General features: G+C 33.0%; 1 protein-coding gene across 1 annotated transcript in view; it reads right to left on the bottom strand.

Moving 5' to 3' along the window:
* The window catches only part of LOC123554041 (extracellular matrix-binding protein ebh-like), a 50,914-nt gene that overhangs the window by 9,002 nt on the left and 25,412 nt on the right, over window positions 1–16,500 (bottom strand). Inside the window, exon 7 of the mRNA XM_053548553.1 lies at window positions 284–14,779. Coding sequence (XP_053404528.1) covers window positions 284–14,779 — 14,496 coding nt within the window. The remainder of the gene's footprint in view (window positions 1–283; window positions 14,780–16,500) is intronic.

Genomic DNA, 16,500 nt, shown 5'->3' with positions numbered 1-16,500 from the left:
CACTATCATTCTGGTAATTGTGCTTTTGAAAGTTATTCTTGCAAATATGATAAGCTAAATTCCTAACATATATGTAGGGGAACACATACTGGAGTAATATCTAAATTTCAGGTATGTCGGGTATGTAACCAAGTTAATTTAATACTAGTCAATAGAAACTTATTGTTGCACTCGAAAGTCGTTAAAATTGCCCACAAATCTTAAAAGTGTGTATGACTTCCATGTATGTGTATATCAGGTTTTACACCACTATAACGTTACTTTGTATTTGCTAAGTACTTACATTCCGGGGGTCCAGACGGTGTAGTGGTAGCGGGCGTGGTCGTGAGAATGGCATCACGTTCCAGTAACTGGCCTATCACACCGGAAGCTTCAGAATCCAGATCTGCTAGCTTGATGTTGATTGTATGTGAAGCTGCACTTATTTCATCTAAGGTTTTATTGTAACTCTTTATGCGTGCAATCACATCTGTGAGCGATTCCTTACTTGTATACATGGTATCATTTGCCCAAAGTTTGGCTTTAAGGCCAATGAGCTTAACCCCCGCTTCCTTATTTTTTTTCAGAACGGATGTGACCGTAGAGTTGAGACTCTGTATAGCTTGGTCCCACTTTTTTAAAGAATTGTCTGTGTCCTTGACACCAAACTGGCGCATCTTATCCTTTATTCTCTCTATAATTGAAACCAGCTGTGTTATCTGGTCCTGCATATTTTCCACATTTGGAATGTTTTGAATGTAAGATGTGTTAACCTTTAAATATTTTTCTTTTAAAGATGGTAGGTGCTGCTGAACATAATTATGTTTAAGTAGCTCATCATGCAGTGTTGCATTCAACCTATTCACTTGGTTCTGAGTTTTATTCGTTGCTGTTGTTAATTCAGTTAGTTTTCTACCGTTTTCTGTTAACGGTTTGTCCAGTTGTGAGAGTTGTCGTGATGTTGAATTTAGTCTCTTCTTCAAGTTCGAGATAGACGAATCTACGTCTTTCCTTGTTAGATACTTGGTGCTTATTTCCAATGTTATGTCATCAAAGACTTTCGCAGTGGCATTTAACTTTTTCTGTTGAATGTTAACACTTTTATTGACTTGATTCAAGTTGTTTAAATGAGAAGTCAGTTCCTTGTTAAGTCTTGGTTGCATTTTATTCCAGTTTGTATTATTTAATGGAGCATACGTTGTTACCATATTTTCAATTGTGTCTTTTATAGTGGTACCCAGCTTAGCTATATGATTGGTGTTGTCTTCTAAATTTTGCACTGTTGAAAGCATATCTTTTACCTTTTGTTTAGTTCTAGTAGCTTCCGTTTGCAATGTTTTGAAAGTATCCATTGATGTCTGTAGACCATTCATTGTTTTCTCCGTCACTGTAACTTCTTTTTCAGTTTCACTTAGTTTCATATTTATATTTTGCAGCTTTTCTGCAACATCATCCAATGAAGCATTCATATCACTGAATTTCTTTTTCATTTCCTCGATACTCACATTCCTGTCATCCATCGTCTTCAATAAGTTTTGCAATTTCTGATATTTCTCACTGAGCTTAGTAAAAGACCTGGAAACATTCTTTACTGTATGATTCATGGTATTCCACTGTTGCAGTTCCGGTTCAGTTGTAATATTTAAAGTCCTAAATTTGTCTAACCTTGAACCGACAGTTTTAATGTCGTATTTTAAATCAGCTAATTTCACATCTGTTAAGGAAATATGACTGTTTGTTTTTTCTAGTGGTTCCAGTAAATTCTTAAATTTGTTTTCTATAAACGGTTTGTACGCTGCAATAAAATCTATTTTTTCTTGTTCTTTCACTAGTGTGTCATTCAGCTGAACGATTTTATCAAGAACCTTTTTCAGATTTGGTGCCAAATTTTCCGCGGATTTGTTAATACCTGCATGAGTCTTGCCAATGTCACTTAAACTTGCACTTATATTACTGGATGTGTTCTTCACATTTGCAATATGTTGTTTCAGTTCGGTTAGTAGCTTCTTTGTGGACATATGTGTGTGATTCATTTGTTTTATAACTAAATGTGTGTTTTCATTCTTGACATCAAGGGCTTTTATTTCTTTTTCAAGGTTCTTAATGCTTTCATTCGATGATTTTAGCAAATTCTGTATGTTGCCTTCAGCTTTAATAATGGCCGGATCTTTTATATGACTATAGTTATGAAGCAAACTATTTAAAGTATTATGTAATACTTGAACTTCATCTGCTATTTTTATAATCGAATCATTAGTATGTTCAATATTTGTAGACAAAATGTTTCCAGATTTAGCAACATCAGTTATCATCTCTCCTGACTCAATGTATTCATCGACAGTGGAGTTGATATCATGAACCGATTCTCGTATAACAGACGCCGTTTTGTTTATATCGTTTATCGCGTCATTCATTTTCTCGATGCTATTCTTGATGTCTTGCATTTTTCGGTCGAAACCAACGTAAGTATTTTTAAGTTTATTAAATCCTACGCTTACGTTACTTAATTGTTCAATTTTGAGGCCGTAATATACATTAGACACATTTTCAAAGTCTTTCACAACATCATCAACCGCCTTTTGAATTCTAAGCACTTCATTATTCTCTGAATCTAATGGAATAGTTATAGCGGTTATATTATTTAATCTGTCTTTAACAGCTGATAAACTTTCAGCTACCATATTAGCTTGCTGGCTTGTGTTACTTATATTTTGTTTAGAACTGTCCAAGACTTTGTTTAAATTATTATATCGATTTTCCATTTCTGGAAAGTTTTTTGCTATGAATTCTTTTTTCTTCTTTTCTTCTGCTAAAGTGTCATTCAACCTTAAAATTTCCATTGTCAAAAGGTCTATGGTGTCTTGTAATTCATTTGCCTCTGTCGCTATCACATTTTGTGAATTCTTTAATACTGCCGTGTCATTCTCTAGACCTCTTAGCGTATCCTGAGATTGTCTAATGATATCGTCAAACGTATTCTGCTCATTTATGTCATCATGCAATAGTTTGTCCGCTTTTTTCAATGATTTGATTGTGCCAGAAGCTTCATTAATCAGATCATGTTGTGAGGACTGAACCTTTTGCATGGCGGTAGCTGTTTCATTTAATTTCTCCATCAATTCTGTGAGATTTCCTAACAGTACATTTTTGCCTAAAGACGAGTAAAGTTGTTCCATATCTTTTAGAGTTGTCTTTAAGTCATTTACATCCGACTCTGATTCATTAATTATTGCGCTGGTGGTTTCTACATTTCCTTCAAAATCGGATACAGTTTTGTTAAGCAATGCTACAGATTTATTTAGCGTATCTAGTTTATCAAGAGCAGAATCTAATTTTTCAGTCCTGTTTGAAATGATTTCAGTATCTTTGTTTATACCTTCTAGAGCAGTTAACATGTCCGTTAGATTTTTCTGCAAATTATCAAGAGTTTCGTTGATCGTACCATATTTTCCTTCAATGTCCGTCATATTTCCCGTGCGATCATCTAGCTTGGTTATATTATGACGCAGATTTTCATATTGCGCATCGATGTCTTGAAGCATGCCATTCACACGAGCGACATTACTTTCCATTTCTGCCAATTTCTGTGTATCATCTCTTAGTGATATATGAACATTCGAGAAATCCTTTAATTTGTCAGCTACTTCTTTAACAAAAGAACTGGCGTTAGAAATATTTTCCGTTACTTCAAGTAATGTTTTATTTGTTGTTTGCAATGGAGATCTAATGGCGTTAAATTTGTCTCCTAAGTTTCCAATATTGTTTTTAATAAAGTCAAATTTTTCTTGCTCTCTGTAAAGGGTATCATTTAGGAAGTCCAGTAATTTCGAAATCTCTGATAATGTTGCATTTTTACCATGTGCTTCTCGCTTAGCATCATCTATGCCCTTTTCAAGTTTGTTCAAAGATTTAAATAATTTAAGATATTTGTTTTTAACATCATCTAGTGTATTGTTGAGACCGGAATAAGAATTTACGTTTTCAAACAATGTCTCATTCATATCCACGAAATCTTTGTTAACTTTTTCATAGAGATCATTAAGTTTTGTCATCGAACTATGCAAATCTGTAAGTGACTGGTTCGTATTTTCTAACAATTTATTAACTACAGTATTGTTTTCAGCCGTAGACTGCATGACATCCTCATACAAGACATGCATTTCGTCAAATCTTTTACTGAAATCTTTCATAACGTTCTGTATGTCGCTTATGCTTTCGTTAGTGCCGGAAAGATCTTTTCCAATATTATCCATTTCTTTTTCCATTATCATTGTATTCATTTGCTTTGTCTCAAATCTGTCTAAAGCATGGTCTATTCCATACATTGTGTCGTTAAGAACTTCAAAGTGTTCATCCATTTTATATGCTTCGTTGTCAATTTTTTCTAGAACTCCATTTATCATATCTAAGCTGTCATTAAATGTTTTATATTGATCCTCCACATCCGACAACGAAATGTTTCTTCCAAAAATATTATTTATACGTAAATCCTTCCTGAAATTGTTTACTATACCTTTTACGTTATTGTAATGGTCTTGCATAATTACAAGTCTATCCTCAAGATGTGTTATATTAGCATCAATATCCGAGAGAGAAATGTTAATCGTAGAAAAATCATTCATTCTTAATTTGAGTGTTTCTATAAATTCATTCAACATATCTATTTCATCGGCCATCCTTTGAAGTGTCTTATTTGTCATTTCAAATGTCCTGTTTATAATTTCGTATTTTTCTTTTAATAAAGGCAATGCTCTGTCAGCAAAATTGGATTTCAAATCTTCATTTTTTAACGACATATTCATTTCATGAAGCATGTCCTTAAGATCTTCTATTACAATGTTTAAATCTGGAATAGCATTGGTTATATTGTCCAAAGCACGGTTTACGCCATTGACTTTCAGAACTGTTGTCGGGATCACGGAATTCACCTGCTTCAATGATTTGTTTAACACTACAATGTCATCCGTTACATTATACAAACTGGCATTCATTTCACTATATTCTCCTTTTGATTCAGATAAAACTGCATCTGAATCGGAAAGTGCATCCTTAAGTGTTGCTATATTTTCATCTGTAACGTTTAAAAGCAATTCCATGTCACTGTTATCATATTTGTATCCCTCATATTTTTGTTTCAGAGTTTTAAGGGATTTTTTATAGTTATCTATTTCGTCGGCTCTTGTCTGGAGTTTGGATTCAGTATCATTCAACCTAATAGATGTTTGGTTTAGTGTTTGATTCAAAATCTTTACTTCTGCTTCTACATCTTTAAATTGGGATAGTGTGTCGTTAAGCTCAATGATATTTTGTTTTGTAGCCGAGACATTAATTTTCAGTTCTCCCAAGCTGTTTTGCAAGTCTTCCTTGTTATGAGAAAGATTTCGTAATGTGTTGTTTAAACGTGATATTTTTTCTTGGATGTCACTCACGCTTATTGTTTTGTTCTCTGCTAATGCGTTTAAATCAATGTCAAATATAGGAATCTCATCAAGTTTTATTTTCAACTTGTTCGCATTTTCACTGATATTCTCGAGATTTGCAGTTTCAATGGCAATATCATTATAAAAACTATTTGTAGGAATATTTACTGTCTTGATATTGCCTAGCACTTCATCCACATTCCCAACATATAATTTTGCATCGTCAATATTACTAGATGTGGAATTTAAGTCTACAGACAATTTACGAAGACTATCATTTACACTGTTCCAAGATTTTGTGAGATATGGCAGATTTGCTTGGAGCAGATCATATTTTAACTGAATTTCATACATTTCTTCAAGTTTGTTCAGCAGTGTATTTGACTGGTTTAGCAGTTCGGATAAACGATTAGCATCTTCACGGTGAAATTTTTCACTGCTAACCATATACTCAGTTTCTAGTGTGATATTCATCAGAGTGTCGTCTGTTTCTCCCAAAATGTTTTCTAATTCATCTTTTGTTGTAAAATTGCCATTTAGAATATATAACACATCATCAAATCTTTCACTTACAACATTGTAATTATCCATAATACGGTTGGAAAAAAGTTTGTTTGCCAGAGGAATACGCAATGCGACAGTTTCTTCAAGAATTGTCCGGGTCTTTTCTATCAGGCTCTCAATTTCACTATTTGTTACATCATGATACTGTCTAGTCAGATTAAATAGCCTGTCGCCATCATAGTAAAAGCGTTGCTTGACATTGCCGAGAAGAGCGTGCGTTTGGTTTAATTTGACGGATAACTGTTCTAAACCTTTTTCATTCACTGTGGATGCGTTTAAAGAGTTAACGTATCTGTCTAATACAAAACTTGTTTCATTTAGCTTGTCGAAGCTTTTGTTTTGCGTCGCATCAATGATATCAAGATCATTATTCATCACGATCAATGTATTATTCATTGTAGATAAACTGTTTGTGAATTCATCAAATATCTTGCTTATATTTTCAATCGGTACTTTTGACCAACTTGTTCTTTTAAAAATAGAAGTATCTAAATTGTCAAATAAGGAAAACGTTTCGTTTAATTGTTTACTTTCTTCAGCAATGTTGTTTTGTAGTGACTGATGTTGTTGTTGATCAATTTCTGTTGTTATTTTGATATTGTTTAAGGTGTCAGTTCTGTTTCTAAGATCCGCAATTGTTTGATTTAGCAGATCGTTTTTAGTCCTCTTTTCGGACAAATCTGTTCTCGTTTCAATCAACGATTTGTTTACGTTTTCATACTGTGTTAATAAATGTGGCAGATGGAACAATATATAATCACTCTTTTCTTTTTCTAAAAATTTTCTTTCTAACTCTTTAATATCCCTTTCGATTTTATTCACCGTGTCATTATGTGATGTCAGTTTAGGCATAATATTTTCCATATCAGATTGCATAACCTGTGTTCTGAAAGACAAGTCCTTAAGTTTATTTGAAGCATCAGTCGAAATTGCTTTAAGTTGTTCAAAGCTTGTGATAGTTTGGTTCATGTGACTTTTGACTTTTTCAAAATTTTTAGATAATGTTTGTAAATTGCTGTTCTCTTTACTAAATTTATTTCGTGTATTTCCAATTTTATCCGTGAAATTACGCATTTTTTTACTCAGCCTTTCCCTTTCTTGCATTAAAATTGAGCTATTTACGTTTTCAAATCTTACCCCTAACGCATCAAGTCGTGATGATTGTGATTCAGATGTTGTTTCTATTAATGTAAGGTCATTTTCAATTGTATTTACACTGGTACGTAAACTTTGGAGTGACAGATCTGTTTCGTTTGCAACGCCTTGTACTCTGAGAAAACTATGTAAGATTCCTTTGGACATTTCAACAGTATTATTTGTCTTATTTATATAAAGGTCAATGCTGTCTAGAGTTTTGCCTAGTTCTGAAATATTACGATTCATATTGTTTAAGGTTGTTTCATATCCTGCAAATCTCTTTTTTATATCTTGCAATGTTTCATTGGAGTCAAAACTGTTCGAAATCACACTTTCCAAATCATTAAAGATGTCTTCGAGTTTCTTCTGTTCTTTCACCACATTTGTCAAAGAGTCATTTTGGCGTTCAATGTCATTTATTATATCACCAACAGGTATTTGAATGGATTCAAAGTCATCAATCGCTTTTACTAAATCAACACTGTGATTTCTTACGTCTTGCATGTTTGCTGTTACGTCTGGAATTCTTTTATGTACATCTTTTAACATTCTGTTGACATTATCATATTCCCCAAGCAAGCTCGGAAAGTTTTCTTCAATGTATTCAAATATTTCCTGCCTTTTAAATCTTTCCAGCAGGTCCGCGATATTTTTATTCATTTCAGGAATTTTCTCAAGGTTTCGTTTTAATGTATCCGTTATGTTTATTATATTACTGTCCATTGATACCAGACTTGCATTTATTTGATCATACACTGGTTCTGCTTTTTCTACTTTTGCTTTTAACTCACTGAGATTATAAGATACATTATTCATTATATTGTCCATACCTTTCGATTCATGATATGTTTTCGTAAAGTTCATGCTTGTAGTATTTACAAAATTATCAAGGGAGCTGTATTCATTTTTCAGTTGTTTAATATCTTCAAAGAGCATATTAGCATCATGATGCAAAGAGTGTTTCTTCACATCCTTGAAAGTATTAACAACGTCTGCTAGACTTTTTCCAATATATGTGATATTATCAGCTAAATGCCTCTCATTTTGCTTGGTTTGTTCCAAGAGTTTTCCCAAATCTTGCAGTTCTCTTTTTGATAACTGTTGTACTAAGTTTAGTTTTTGAAGTTTCACTGACTCTTCCTTAACATTTTCAAGATAGATGTGCTCTTTGTTTATATCCTCTAGCAAATCATTCTTCTTTTGTAGTATGTCAGTCATATTGTCGCTTACAGCTTGCAAAGTTTGGTTCAATTCTTCAAATACGTGTTTGATATCTGTAAGAGTACCATTGGGACTAAAATATGTCCTATTTCCATTAAAAATAGTCTCATTTATGTCTTCAATGACAAGTAATCCTTTATTCAATATGTCTTGAAACCCTAATGTACTTTCTTTTGCCGAATGTATAACGCTTTTACTAGAAGTTAAGGAAATGTTTAGAGAAGAATCATTAGCCATTATATCTTTAGTAGCTTCGTACAGTTCCTCAAACATGTTTGTTCTTTTATTAAGATTTCCTATCTCTAAATGCGTACGATTGATATACATCTTTGCTTTTTGTAACTGATGCACAAGCTCAGGAATAGTATTTTTGATGTAATCCTCCTTTTCTTGTGTAGTTAGCATATGTCGAAGATTATCTACATCACTATTCAAAGCATCAATAGCATTATCTATCTCAACACCGCCCTCTTTGAGAGATTCATTTGTTTTGTGTAAGAAGTAAGTTATATCGTTGACAGAGTTATTCACTTCTGGAAACTTAAGCAGTATACGTTTAAGTTGTTCTGAGTTGATATGGGTAGCTGATAACACATCGGAGTAGCTATAGGCAATTTCTTCAGCAACGGAAACGTTAGTAAGAGCATTCTTACCAGATTCATTCTGTGAGTTAAATTTCTCTGATAAAGCCTTAATACTGTTATTTATTTTTATTTTGAGTTGCTGAATTGAATCATTTGTTGTCTCATTAAAAGCATCACAAAGTGTAGTGTACCTGTCGCTTAAAACATCAAAGAAGTCATTTCGTTCAAAATGTAATTTTTTCATTGCATTTGCAGTTCTGTTCCAATTTTCATTAGATTTTTTCATGTCAAACAAATCTTCAGTGACATTTTTGTACAAACCTATCAACGACTTGTACTCTTCTATTTTGTCAGTATCTTGCGCTAACACAATATTGCGTTTCCTAATGTGGTCTTTCATATTTGAGAGTTCTGATGTCATATCATCCATTTGTCTACCAATCGCTTCATATCTCTTCTTCATTTCGTCAATAGTTTCATTATCACTTACAACTGACCCGTCGTTTGCATATAGATCTTTTTCCATCTTCATATAATCTTCCGAAATATCTTTAAGTGACCTTGAGTTATTGACGACTAAGGCATCAGTAAAAGATAAAGTGGCTTCTGTAGAGGACATGTTAAATTTAATATTTCCATGACCACTCAGATTTGATTTTAGTATATCCAACTGTTGAACCACATCTTTCAATTCTTTTCCCAAATCGACATTTAATTTTATGACATTTGTTATTGTATCATTCAGACTATCATATGCATTTTTTGGGAAAAAATTATCAAAAAAATCTGTTTTCTCTTGCCGTAAAAACACTTTTTCTATTTGAGTCAAATTTGTATTTAGATCATGTATCAGTGGTTCAACCTGCGATGCGTTGTTCTGTATGCTATATACACTGTTCTTCACATCGTCTAGCAGTCCTGATATATTCCTGATAAGCTTTTCCTTATTGTTTATATTATTGTCCAAGGCTTCGTGTGAATAGGATAATTCTTTACTAAGATTTTTCACTAAATCAAGCATAGTATTAATTGTTGTCAGATCATCTGTAGTTAATTCCGTTTCATTTATTAAAATGTTAATACTATTGTTGACCTGTAATTCATCATTCTGAAACAGCATAACGTGTTTATTGTAAACACTTTCGTTTATACCTGCAAATCTGTCTTTTATTTTGCTAAATAATTTAGAAATATCGGAAATATTACGTCCAAGACCATAAATATTTGTTCTAATTTCTGTGAAATTCGTCTCTACAGGTACGAATTCCTTCAATAAATCATCAAGCATGTTATTGGTATCATCTAGAGTATCTAGAGATATGTTCAGTGACGATAACTTTTTAGTAATCTCATCTGTTCCATTGTTCACTGATGCAATGACGGATTTAATGTCTTCCATATCAGTAAATATGTTGTTCAGCATCTCATCGGCATATTGGTATCGTTTCTTCATATCATTGACCGTTTCGTTGTTTGAATATCGTCTTCCATCTTCTACCCAAATTGTTTCATTTATTTCATTCAACAGGTCAATATTTCCATTCAGTCTCTCTAAAGTTGTAAAGATAGTTTGATTAAAATTTTGCAATCTTTCGCCAAAAGCATTTAAAGATATATTTATATTAGGATAATGTTTAAGTCTTGCATTTAAATCTTCATATGCGCTAATAACGTTTTCCAACTCAGTCTGAGTTCCATCTAAATCTTCTAGGCTTTCTAAAAGTGAATTGTTTGCTTGTTTAGTAGAAAGATCCAATTCTGGAAATTTAGTATCAGCTAAAAGTTGCTTTTGGCGATCAATGAAGAGTTGTTTGTTTGTTATATGTATAGTTTCGTTGACACCTTTGATAGACAACTCTAGTCTACGGATATCTGAATTAATCTTGTCTAAATCTCTATTTGTCTTCTTACTCTGCTCTGCAATCTCTTTCAGGGTTGGGACTATGATATCTGTTATTGCCGGATCTATATTTGTCCTGTCGTAGGTTTCTCGTGTATAGATGTTCTCAATAGTGTCAAACATATCTTGAAGGTTGACTACACTGATGTTTGCTTGCTGAAGGTCGGATGTTAGATTGACTAAATGCTCATCTACCTCTTTCATTGCTTCTATCGCATATGAATCTGTTAAATCGATTTCTGTCGCTGTAAAATTGGTGTAATTATGCTTAATTCGATCAAATTCTTCTTTCAGCCACAGCAGATGAGAATCTGCTTCATCTAAATTTTCCGATGTGATATTCAGTTTTGATTTGACTTCAGTTACAGATAGGCTGGCGTTACTGACTGGTCCTTTCAAGTCAAGAAATTCTAATACCTGGCGTAAAAGATCATCAACTGTTGCAGATACGTTTGTTGCTTTTAAAGATATATTTGCCTGAACTGAAGAAATATCCCGAACTGTTGCTCCTAAATGTTCAATGGCATGGGTATATTTATCATATTCCTTTTTTACATCATCAAATGCAAATTTTGACTCTTCAAATTTCAAATAACGTTGATAGAAAGTGTCCAGATAATTCTTCGCCGTATTTAGCTGCCGATTGAAATCATTAACTTCTGCCATAAATTCATCTATAAGTGTCTTCTCCACATCAACGGATATATTAACGTTTGGTATTTCATTGATGCGTTCGTCTAACACTTCTGATTTATTTCTTATTTTTTCTAAATAATGCATCAAAGTGTTTTGCATATTGTAAGTGTGATTTAACTTTTCAAATGATCTGTTAAAAGCAAGCTCCAATAAAGGACGATTTTTCATGATAAAATTATTTTTTGTTTTCTGATAAAGAAGACTCTTTTCTAAGTTTTCAATCCCATCGTCCGCTTTTTCTAATTTTTTATCAATATCGTCTGTTATATTTTTGATCTTATCCAGGTTAAGTTTAACAATGTCCGCTTGTACTTTTGTGCCCTCCATCACCAACAAGGTATTATTTAAGATAAGCTCACTATCTTGCGCCAGGTCGTAAACGTTCCTTTGATATGTGTTATTCACCGCCGTGTAATCATCGACGGCTTTCTGGAAATCATTGTTTGACTTTTTTAAGGACTCAATGACAGTGTTCAATTCAGATACCGCAGATTTAAGTGCTCCTTCAAGATTTGTGAACGCATTAGAAGAGTTGTAAGTTCCATTAATGTTACCGAACTTATCCTTCAAGTTTTGTAATTCATCCAGTTTGTAAAGTAAAGCATCCATAAGTTTTGTTAAGTTATCACTTTTGATTTCTAGAAGTTGCTTAGTATCAGCAACCTGATGATTTAACTTCGTCTCTGTATTTTCAATAACATCGATTTTGTTTCGAAGTTTGTACATATTTTTCAATTTTGACAGCATATCATTGCTGAAATTAATCATGTCTTCTATTGCTTTGTCTGTATCGTTTACAACTGACTCAAAACCATTTTCAGTTTCATTTACCATTTCTGTTTTATTAATTAGTATCTCGAACTCGTTATGGACGTTTGAAGGATTTTCATACTTATTCCAAATGACATTGTCAACATTTTTCAAGTTTTCTGTCCAGTTATGAAAGTTTTGTTTGACTTTGTCATATTCCTGGGCTTTATTTTTAAGTACTGACGATACTTGGTCCATTTCTACGTCAATATTTGAATAATTTGTCAAGATATTACGAAAATCTTTAAAGTCTTCACTCAACGAATCCAGTTTCTTTTGAGCAGTTTGTAAACTTATATTTGTAACGATACCACGTTCTTGCAAACTATCATAACGCTGTTTTATTTTATCATGTGTTTCGTTAATAAACCTGATATTTTTTTCTGTCTTATTGAAGGTATCTACTGCGTCATGCACAGAATTATTGAGAACGATGATCTCAGTATCTATGGCACGCGATCGATTTTTCACATTATCTATCAATATTTGTATGAGGTCCATCCTCCTTGACATTGACTCTAATATATCCTGTAAATGAGCTTGCTTCTTTACCAATAAATCTCTCTTTAGTTGGTTACTATTCAATTCATCGTCAACTTGGGTTATTTCAGCTTGCAGTTGTAGCATTGCTTCCTGTGTATTCTGAACTGAAGTTTGTATATTAGGAAAAGCAGCTCCAAAATCGTTCATACTTGCATTCATTTTCGTAAATGAATCTTGTATTTCAGACAGTTTTGTGCCTAACAGTTTGAAGGAAGTTTGCATTGCTAGTAAAGAATTATTAACAAATGTTAATGATGCCTTTGTGTTCCAGAGAGTTCCGTTCGTCTCGTCTAACTTTGTCCGTAGTTCCGATACTGTCTCACCCACTTGATTGAGTGTTCTGTTTAGCATTCGGTATGATTCAGTTGCAATGTCTGCTTTGCTCTTAGTTATTCTCATGGATTCATTAGCATTGTATAATTGCGAATTCAATTCCCGTACGGACCCTTTGAAGTCAGAAATGTTTTCTTTCAGTTTTTGTGCTGATCCTGTTGTTTTGTTGACAGTACTTGTTAAACCAATAAATGTTTTGTTTACATTGAAAATAGTTGATTTGATATCTTCTGCTGTATTATTTATCATTGTTAAAGTTTTATTAACGGTGTCCAGTGTGTCATTTATATTACCAAAAGAGACATTAACGTCCTTAAAAGTTGTTTCCATGGCGTTTAGTGTTGCATTAATACCTTTTAAAGAATTCTTAGTGTCTTTCACTGTAACGTTTACTGTTTGCAATGTTTTGTCTAGCAATTTGAATTTGGCATCGATATCATCTAACGTTTTGTCTATGTTTGATAACTGGTTTTCAAGAGTTTCCAATTTCAAGTCCACCTTATCAAGCCGAACATTGATATCATCAACTTCATGTCCGATATCAGATAGTGTTCCATTCATATTAAGTAGCATGCCGACTGTGTCAATCATATCTTTATTTCGGAGATTAATCTTTATTGTATCATCGTTATTGCCCACCCACAAGTTGAATCTGGTAAGAGTTTGAACCATTGCATCCATCCAGTCCATCGATTCCAGAAGCGACCCATTCATCAAAGTAATGTTACCTTGAACAACATCCATATTCTTGCGTAAATGCAATAACCTTGCATCCATAGTCGACAGTTTTTCAATAACTTCAAGAACAGTTCCGTTTATAAACATATATGGTTCATCCATATTTTGTAACGTTTTATTTATTTTATGGTATGTTTCATTAAGTCTTTGTGCCTGGCTCACTACCCTGGTCATACTAGAGTTAAAATTTTGCAATTTGCCGTGCAGCTTGTTGAGTTTTCTATGTGTATTCTTCACTGTATCGTTTATATTTTGCAATGAAATGTCAAATACGTCAGCATCATTATTGATGATATCAATTTTAAGAGCTAGACCATCAATTGCATTTTCCAAACTGACCAGTGTATTTTGCATACTATCCAGTGTCTCGTTAGAATATGCTGCTGTGTAGTTCACATCTGAAACACTTCTATTTACATATGTTAGTGTTTTGTTCATGTCCCCAACATTATCAGAAATACCTTTAACTGTACCGTTAAGATCGTCCATAGAATACTCTATAAAACTTACAGCATTTCCTAAGTTCCCAATAGTTTTATCAATATTCTTAATTACGTCATCAATATTGAAAACTGTATTTCCAAATTGTTTCAGAAATTCTTTAAATCCATTCATTGTTGCGTTAATACTGTTTAGATTTTCATTTAAATTTCCCAAAGATACTGTCATATTTCCCAGCGTTTCTTCCAAGTTGAACAAGGGCCTGTGTGTTTCGTGAAACGTTTTGTTAATAAAGTTGATAGCGTCTTGCATGTTATCTATCTTTGCTGTCATATTGTACATATTATTAACAAGTTGACGTAAAATCTCTTTCATGTCTGCAATATCGCTAAAGTCTGGGGATTTCGGTAAACCTGAAAATATAACAATATATAGAGATACAGGGTACGGAATGGATATTTATGACACTGACATTGTTATATTTGAAAGAGCTTTGATATATTTGTAACATGTTAGAACAAGTATTGTTCGCATTTTTTTCTCTTCAAATCAGCTATTCGTAATTGCACTACGTAACCGTCGAAATTATTTCCGATTTTTGATACATTCCATATTTGACGACGCAACAAAAATGGTTCGATTGTCCAAGCAGACTGAACGATAAAAGCCGCTGACCGATAATATTATCCACGTGAAATTTGTCATCAATTAACGCTTGACGCGATCGTGTCCGTCTATTTTTTCATCTTTTTCTTTTAACTGAAAAAAAAAAATAGAATGAAAAAATTGTTCAACGTATCGGCTCTTCTAATAGCATTGTTTTTAGAATGGATACTCGTCCAAATATATCGCTCGCCGTATATTACAGAGCAATGTTGTTACTTACATGTAGTAACACCATGACACCAGTGATTAAAAAGGTTGTACAAAATGTATCATCTCAAAAGATTAAGCTTCAAAGTGATGAGAGATTGTTACTAGTATTTGAATACATTTCGTATATCCATAAGCACCAATTTAAAAGAAACTGAAGCACTGTACAAATGTATCATAATTTCAAAGACATATTAATATATTTAGTTGCATAAAAACCTCGAGGGTTTTCTATTACATATAAATACCTCACCATATGTATATACACAAAAAGCTGAACAGTCATTTATAGGACCTGAACTTGTTTCTGCGAGCAGCAGCGGGTGACGTTCTCAGGGTATTAAGTCCTGCTGAAATGGCAACAACATACACATGTCATAGAGTTAGTGGCAACATTAAGCTAAATGTCTGTTTGATAAATATTTAAGCAACACTTCTGCATTGTGTACACATTTATACTATGTACGTATCAGAAGATTGACTTCAAGCACAAAGTAAACAAAAGCACATAAACGCCAGACTTTACAACAGTGGTATAGACTCATGAGATGACTTTATCCACCATCTTCATTCTTATTTCAGTCCTTTTCCTTGACCATATGTCGAATTTTCTGTTACACTGTGTTTTATATAACACAAATATTTGCTCAAATTTGCGATTATTGATATATTCAGATTAATGTGTTTATTTTCTTCAGACAATTGTTGAAATGACAGAAACATTTCTTTAGTTTGGGCGCATATAAGTTGAATCAATATCAAAAATTGAAAAAATAAGAAAAAACTCTCTCAATAAATTTTACTGTCTAGGTGTTAGTCATGAACTTTAATAAAAATACAAGAACTGGTAAAATACAGTCTTATTCCATGCTATATTTGACAATACATTTTGAATTAGTGGGTGTGTTGTCTATTAAGAAATGAATTTAGTAAATTCATTTCAGTTATGCTAGTTCAACGATTAATTTTAAAAATGACAGTTATAAACTCAACTATTGGCCTCACTTAAAACTGTGCAGACTTGTAAGTTTACTTGCATCAAATCAAGAAAAATATGCAGAATCCTGCAATTCGGACGTTTACATATTAAATTCGAATAAAAAAGTAACAAGAATAAGATATCAAGATATTACTTTTGTAAAATGTGCATGACTCCTCCTCACGCACTACCCCCCCCCCCCCCCCCAACACACACACACTACTGCTTTATTTGAATGGAAGTGGTAACTGATATGTGGATAAATGTTTTGTCAAGTTCTTT

Source organism: Mercenaria mercenaria, chromosome 7 (genome assembly GCF_021730395.1).
Source record: "Mercenaria mercenaria strain notata chromosome 7, MADL_Memer_1, whole genome shotgun sequence".
In the NCBI taxonomy this organism is placed as follows: domain Eukaryota; kingdom Metazoa; phylum Mollusca; class Bivalvia; order Venerida; family Veneridae; genus Mercenaria; species Mercenaria mercenaria.
This window is presented reverse-complemented; position numbering and strand designations above follow the sequence as displayed.